Source organism: Salmo salar, chromosome ssa09 (assembly GCF_905237065.1).
Source record: "Salmo salar chromosome ssa09, Ssal_v3.1, whole genome shotgun sequence".
Taxonomy (NCBI): Eukaryota; Metazoa; Chordata; class Actinopteri; order Salmoniformes; family Salmonidae; genus Salmo; species Salmo salar.
The window spans coordinates 81966121-81973327 of record NC_059450.1 but is presented as its reverse complement, the minus strand read 5'-3'; the positions used below and the strand labels follow the sequence as shown (position 1 = coordinate 81973327).

Here is a 7207-nt window from a genome sequence, read left to right as displayed (position 1 = left end):
CTACACTGTAAAATCAGTTAAATCAGTCAACAAAAAGCTCATCAGAATTTCAAAGTATGCCTTTAATATGTCAATAAAGTCCAACAGAGCCAGTTGTCTATTTGTTAGGAGTTTCCATGGAGACTCATTAATCATTCAGTGCAGGTCAGGCATCATGGTGGGGCTTCCAGCTTACACACTCAACAGGACAGCAACATTCCTTAGTGCTATTCTGGATTTTTCTAAAACTTAGAATATCAATGTGAAAGATCATAAAAATATATTGATATTTGAACAACATAAATTCAGTACAACCTCAGATAGCAAGTATTCACATCAGTATGCCATCACAGATGGTATATTCATGGTGTAGTTTGCAGAGTGCACTGCCCTGAAAAACCAAAGACCCAAACAGTCAAACACAGTGACCTCAAACTATTATTCTGTCTGAGAGGATATGGATGGCCGAAATGGAGTCTCACCTGTTCACATTAACACTGATGATGCTCTTCACGGGGGTGCTCTTTGGTCCAGGAGATGGGTGGAATACCTTTCCTTCCTTATTCACGGTCACAGATTTGGATCTCCGGGTGATGTAGGGGTCAGCAGAGTGAGAGGGGTAAATGTCAAATGTACCTGCTTTCATGCCGCCAATCTAAAACAGAGAAAATTCCTCATAAAATCTCCACATAACACACACACTTGTAATAATAAATCATAAGGTCTGATGTCTGTATCCTCTCTGCACTTTCACTGTTTTGTTCGGTGAGCTGGGTTTGAAGGGAACCACAAATCTCTTCTTCTCCTCCAATCTCTTCAGAGGGGGCAGAGGCTTGTCCAGTTTGTACGGGTTGTTGTCGAAACATTCCTTTGGGTGGAGGTTCAAGTGGAAAGCACCACCTTTCAGCATAGCTTTATGGCTTACTGTCTCTTTCTGAAAAAACATAGAGAACATAGAGAATGCATGCACCTCTGGATATAAATGATTATCTTGGACATTGTTTCAACCATAGAATTACATTTAGATATCTGTGGTTTCAACACTACTATTTTCCTGGCCTCTCACCTTCAACATCTCATTTGCTCTGTCATAGGGGTCCGAGGAGTAAGGGACAACTTTGGACAGGGTGACATTCGGATAGCTATGGGACAAAAGGTTCCATCACTATCCATGCATGAAAACAGAATACTGTACTGTTAAGTATAGTGAAACAACACAATGGTTGCATCCCAAATGGTCCCTTAATCTCTACAAAGTGCACTATATAGGAAATAGGGTGCCATTTGGGACACATCCCATCATCTACAGACATACTGAACCTGTATCCACTTCCCCTCTTGGGTGGGTTGGTGAGGATGTTCTTGCCTGATGGTTTGCATGGCTTCCTGGGGACCTTCATAGGACTCATGGCCTGGATGGGACCACTCAGAGTTCCGTAGTAGCTGCCAACCCCTGACCTTGAATGATGGGAGTAAGCCAAGTTCTGGCATCAATCGCTGCATGCCCCTGGAGCAAGCAGACTGTCTAAGAAATGCAGTATAGTTTGTTCAGGTCTAATTTAATTGGGCCCCCAGTAATTTCCATGGTCTCAGCTCTCTGGCTGAGTGACTGGTCCCTGTTTCCTGGGCTGTGTTCCAAATGGAACTCTATTACCTATACAGAGCACTACCTTTGACCAGGGCCCATAGGGCTATATAGGGAATAGGGTGTCGTTTGGGCCACAGCCCTGGCTCTGAGTTGATTAGGGCCAAACAGAAAAAATATGACTCTGAATGGTAGAGGAATACATAATGCATTATGCAGCTGTGGAACAAACTGCATGATGGAATGGAAACGGAGCTCTGGAGGTCCTTCTCATGCGCTGACTCAAATTAAGCCTGTAACCATGTCAACCTCAACTATTTCATATAAATGACATTGTCTGTTTTGGTCAGGGAGAACAATTCTTTATTTGTTTTAATGTTTAAGTCTCTTAACGTAATCAAGATCATCACCAAAACAAGAGGATCATGCCTATTCACCATCTGTTCTAATGCAGCCTTTTAAAGTCTTGTAAAGCCTAAACCTCAAGTAGATGTGTGCTCTGCCATTTAGCACGTCTGTGAAAATAAAAAATGATCTCATGGCTTACGGTTTCTTCTCTCCATTGCTGGGGAGGAAGGCGCTGCCTATGTTCTTCTTGGACTGCTGACTCCTGTATTGCCGGGCGAGCCTCACAGGGTCTGTGAGGGCTTCTTTCTCAAAGACCCGCTTAAAGTGAGTGTCAAAGTAGCCCACTTGTAACCCTGACTTCTTCTTGGTGGCCCCACCAGTTAGTATTTGTTTACCCTTCTGAGCAGACTCATTGCAGGGACCTTAAATGGTAGGTGAAATAGGATTTAACGTTACATTGTTTTACCATAAATATTACATCCAACTATCTCATCTGGCCTTACTTGTCTGTATATACTTCAATAGTGTGCAATATATATCATCTAATTGAAATCCCTTGCCCACTGTCATTATTTAGACATGGTGTACTTACGCTGAATAAAAGGGGTGTATTTATCTCCAATGGAGATGTATCCCATTTCCTTGAAGACTCCAATCCTCTCCATATCTGACTTCCCTCCTTCTGGGGGCATCTTTAGGGAATAACAGTGAGCCCAACCACCAATTACTATTCAATTTAACAGCTACCTCTGTAAAGTAAATGTTGACCATTTGTATTCTCTTCAATTGTTATCATGGATTATATTCTCAGCCCTTGATGAACTCTCCTAGGTTTATCTATTATGGGATGACACCGTTGGAAATTCCATAATAATAATCAATCAATAGATAATCTTTAATAAATAACTGAACTTTAAAATTCCGTATTATTCTAAAACAGAAATCTACCTTTAATTCGCGGGTCTTCGATCCGCAGCTTGGTTTATAAAATTATGAATTGCTCTCGTTCCTGTATCTGTGTACATTGTGTTACCTTGGCGTCCGTTGTGCACAAGCGGGCGAGAGGAGGGCTTGTAGCTATCGTCTTTGCGGAGAATATTCGGATTCTATCTAGCCATGTAGCCTACGCCTTTTTACTTGTCAGTAAAAGGAAAATATAATTTACATTCTCACTTGGCATGTGGCAATATTAAAACATCCCGTGTGGGGTTGCGGGGTATCTCTCTACACTCTTAACTATAAATTCTTCTCCACTGCAATGGTAACTCACTGCACCACCACCTGGTAATATAATTAATCAATTATTTCGCAATTATTTTGTCTCACTTGCAAAAAATAGTTGAGTTTCCAACTAAACATAAACGGAATTACAACATAGCCTAGACATCATTTGTAAATGCACCAGGGTTTACACAGTTTCAGCAACAACAACAAAAATATGGGCAATCAGTTATTTTATGTCAACGTTTATTGATCAGACGAAATGTATTTTTCAAATTCATTTTCAGACCAAGTATCATTCCTTTCTAATAATCCAGTAGGCGAATATTCAAACAGGCCTAATCAAACGTTGCGCTGTGATAATGATAATTGTCATTGTTACTGTTAGCACATACTAGTTGCCAACATCTACACAACAATAGAGTAGTGTGATTTACTGAACGCACAGTATACGCGTCACAGTATTTGTTTAGTAGTTGCTTAGTAACAGATTATATTGTGTCGTAGCATAAAGCGCACTGCAGACTTCATGCACACAAAATGAACAAACTGCGTGAAAGGTAAGTCAGTAAAAACAATCAACTTGGGTCATTATTTGATGTTTTAAAGTGTAGGTGTATCCTGGAAAACAGATTGTAAAAATATAGGGATGTATTGCAGGCTTTGAGGCAAGGGTATGAAGTCGGGTTATAAAATCGAAGCTCCAAAGAAACACAGCCAAGGAAAGGTGTTTCGTGCCATCACGGATGTCTACCGAGATGGAGTGAAACCGACTTCACACCAAGGTATTCAGCACAAGATAAAACAGACAGTAACTTTAGAACTGGGACGTTTCATGACCTCAGATCAGCTGTTATGACGCACCACAGCTGTTGTTGTTGAGGTGAGTTAGGGAGTGACTTTAAAGTGAAGGAAAACCATTGCAAATATGAACCTTTGTAGATCAAACTTTAATCGACCCACAGCAGAAGTGAAATCACTCAACAAATATAAAGTTCATTTTCCACAATCTTTGGTTTCCTTCTATTCTCTAAAATATTCTGTTTGTTTGCCTCAGATCCACAAAAGTCTGGGAAAATGGGCCCTGGTAAAAAAATAATGCACAGAAACACACAACCTGCCAGTTGAACCACATGATTTGTTCTCCTCAGAGAGCCTTGCCACTCCGGTGGAGAGGGCTGAGAGGCTGCTGAAGGGTAGAGCTGAAGGGGGAGACAAGCAGGCCCTTTTCCTGCTGGGACAGCTGTACTATTATGAGGTAACAGCTCTCCCATTCATATATCATATGCCCTTATTCTGCACTGAGAAATATAGCTAGCCATGTGGTTTCCTCTGATATAATGGAGCCATATAGGAGCCATTTCAGTCGTGCAGAAATACCAGTGAGGTATACTGATCTTGAGCGTTGATGCCCTGGTTTTCTGACTGTACTCTACTGCTGGGCCAGGGGCGCTATGAGGAGGCAGAGAGAGTCTTTGACGGCATTAAGGACAGCGACCCCAGAGCCCTCTTCCAGGCAGCTGTCATGTATTATGATGGCCTGGGCACTGCTATGGATCAAGTGAGTCACGGTATTGATAGTGTTGTGCATTCTTCCTTGTTTGGTTTGCTGGGTTTCCACCTCATAATAAATTATAATGGGTAACTGAAGAACCCAATGGAGCATCTTTAAAAACTGCTCACTGTCACGCCTGCTACTACCATGTTATAAATACAAACTACTGTAAGTCTACCAAACATACTTCATGTTGAGTAGTCCCCTAGGCAGATGGGTTGCCTTCCACAATGTAACCTATTTGTTGCGTTGGTCTGGGGTTTCTGGGAGTACATGTTGAGTAGTCTGAGTCTGACAAGTGCAGTGTGTTGTACTCTGCTCCAGCCAAGGGCAGTGGACTACATGAGGAGAGTAGTCCAGTGGAACAGCCCAGAGGCAGGCTCCATCAGATATACGGCTCTGTATCACATCGGCATAGCCTACCTGGAGGGCTATGGGGTCCAGCAATCCAATACAGAAGCAGAAAGGTCAGCAGAAGCACACGCACAATGTTTGCTGACTCATGGAGAACTGTTCTGGCAGTGACCGTGTTGTTTTCCTCACCCAGTTACTGGCTCCTTGCTGCTGATGAGGGAAACCCCAAAGCCTGTGTAAAAGCTCAGAGTTCTCTGGGTATGTTCTACTCTAGACCGGAGACACAGGACCTCAAAAGGGTATGATGTGTTTACTGTACCCATGAGATGTTTCACCTTGATCAATAATTCAGGATTCTATTTCAACTATTTCCTTTCATAACTCTGTTTCCCCACTGTGTGCATGCCCTGTGCTCCAGGCGTTCTTCTGGCACTCAGAGGCCTGCGGCAACGGCAGTCTGGAGTCCCAGGGCGCACTGGGGATCATGTACTTGTATGGTCAGGGCATCCAGCAGGACCCCAAGGCTGCCATTGAGTGCCTGAAGGAAGCAGCTGAGCGGGGGAATGTGTATGCCCAGGCCCACCTGGCTGCCTACTACTACCACAGGAAGCTCTACTCCAGAGCAGCAGCCCTTGCCAAAAGGTACCTTCATAGGGTATATCATACAGTAAATTCCCTGTTCTGTCCACAGGTTGATTATCCACCTTTGTAGAAGTCAATCCACCACAATCATGACAGTTAAGTGTGATTGATTGAAAAAGACTATCTCCCTTTGACACGTATAATAGTATCCTAACCAACAGCAATTTGATTTCCCTTTGAACCATATTCATTATGCTGTTGCTGGTAACATACCCCATAGAGAGCCGGTCCAACCACCAGTAAGACAAAGAGTCCTTGGAAGCAGTGTAGCGTGGTTGTGTTGTTCATGTCGGTATGAGAGACGAGACACAGCCCGCAAAATACCACGGCAGCTCTTTTGTTTGTTGGAATTGAAAATGTAAATGTCTTGGAAAAAAAGGGCAGTTAAATACATAAGACACTTACCCTCTGTAGAACACTAAAGCAGTGATAAATATGTATGGTTTATTAGATAAGAGGTTAAAAAAAGATATGCTGCGGCTAAGGCTAACCTACTACCCTCTATTTCCACAAGGGAAATGATTGAAGCCATTATTAAATTGCAGGCTGTAATGTTCCGGAGTGACACCTCAATGGAAAAATATATATTCCAATGTACATGTCAGCCAACTGAGCATATTTAAGAAAAGTATTATTTGTGTGCCCAAGAAGTCATCTTCCCACAATGAAAATGTAGGATTACCAATTACGATGACATTGCTGCCATCTCCATGGTCACCGACTGCCTGCCTGAATACGTCATTAAGGGCGTGGCCATTGCTCTATTCTACTACGCCCGCTGTCTGGAACTGGGAAAGGGGGTTCCTCAGAGCAAGGAGAAGGCCTGGCAATACTTCACCAAGGTGGGCACACACATTCAAATGTATGTCAATGTCTGTCTTTTTCATTATGTGTCAGACCCCAGTAAGACTAGCTGTCGCCATTGGCATCGGCTAACGGGGATCCTAATAAATCAAATCAAATTCTGCTTGACCCATTTGCCTGAAAAAGCAACATAAGTATCAGTGAAGGCCAACTAAGATTTGAGTAAGATTTTATCTCCATTCTGAATCTCATACTGGAAACTGGATTCTCTTTGACTAGGCTGCTCGGCTAAACCCAGAAGTGTGCCAGGACCTCCAGAGGGACATCATCTTTAGCAGAATGTAGAGATCTACCATCATGACCTTAGTTAGGGAGTCCAGATAGCAGTCTCCTCTGTTGCTTTGAGGTTACCTGAGTAAATAACATCAGAGCTGAATGCTTTGTGTTCAGTGTGTGGGTTTGGTATGGATAGGAGTCCGGCGATTGTGTGCCCAGTGGAACAACTGTTTAATAACTAGACTCCACACATTAGAACGGTGTTACCGGTACTACTCTGCATGAACCAGGGGGTCCTTGAATTCAGATGAACCAGGGGGTCCTTGAATTCAGATGAACCAGGGGGTCCTTGAATTCAGATGCAATTTATATACATTTGTAGCATCCAAATTCAGATGGTTTCAATTTCATACAATTTTGAGAAGCTTACATTGACAAGGAAT

At 42.8% G+C, this 7207-nt stretch overlaps 2 protein-coding genes across 2 annotated transcripts; one reads left to right on the top strand and one right to left on the bottom strand.

Annotated features, from left to right (window-relative positions):
* Nucleotides 1-41: 41 nt before the first annotated feature.
* cfap96 (cilia and flagella associated protein 96) lies at nucleotides 42-3299 on the bottom strand. The gene is made up of 8 exons (XM_014212795.2): nucleotides 2861-3299; nucleotides 2505-2604; nucleotides 2112-2334; nucleotides 1300-1437; nucleotides 1046-1121; nucleotides 734-913; nucleotides 462-634; nucleotides 42-370 (listed from the first exon to the last, which is right to left on the bottom strand). The coding sequence occupies exons 2-8, from the start codon at nucleotides 2602-2604 to the stop codon at nucleotides 316-318; spliced, it is 945 nt and encodes a 314-aa protein (XP_014068270.1). The 5' UTR covers nucleotides 2861-3299; the 3' UTR covers nucleotides 42-315.
* Nucleotides 3300-3589: 290 nt separating this feature from the next.
* lrp2bp (LRP2 binding protein) lies at nucleotides 3590-6924 on the top strand. The gene is made up of 9 exons (XM_014212791.2): nucleotides 3590-3693; nucleotides 3794-3918; nucleotides 4285-4391; nucleotides 4581-4694; nucleotides 5013-5155; nucleotides 5236-5341; nucleotides 5461-5684; nucleotides 6361-6526; nucleotides 6768-6924. Exons 2-9 carry the CDS (start codon nucleotides 3810-3812, stop codon nucleotides 6831-6833), a joined length of 1035 nt encoding a protein of 344 aa, XP_014068266.1. The 5' UTR covers nucleotides 3590-3693; nucleotides 3794-3809; the 3' UTR covers nucleotides 6834-6924.
* Nucleotides 6925-7207: the final 283 nt, after the last annotated feature.

What these genes read in the sequence shown, in the direction of transcription:
- lrp2bp (XM_014212791.2), top strand. Translation starts at nt 3,810, where the DNA reads ATGAAGTCGGGTTATAAAATCGAAGCTCCAAAGAAACACAGCCAAGGA. An exon ending in AGACACAGGACCTCAAAAGG is followed by an intron (nt 5,342 to 5,460) that starts GTATGATGTGTT and finishes CCTGTGCTCCAG; the next exon opens with GCGTTCTTCTGGCACTCAGA. An exon ending in GCAGCAGCCCTTGCCAAAAG is followed by an intron (nt 5,685 to 6,360) that starts GTACCTTCATAG and finishes ATGAAAATGTAG; the next exon opens with GATTACCAATTACGATGACA.
- cfap96 (XM_014212795.2), bottom strand. Translation starts at nt 2,604, where the DNA reads ATGCCCCCAGAAGGAGGGAAGTCAGATATGGAGAGGATTGGAGTCTTC. An exon ending in AGCAATGGAGAGAAGAAACC is followed by an intron (nt 1,438 to 2,111) that starts GTAAGCCATGAG and finishes CCATCATTCAAG; the next exon opens with GTCAGGGGTTGGCAGCTACT. An exon ending in CCAGCTCACCGAACAAAACA is followed by an intron (nt 635 to 733) that starts GTGAAAGTGCAG and finishes TCTCTGTTTTAG; the next exon opens with ATTGGCGGCATGAAAGCAGG.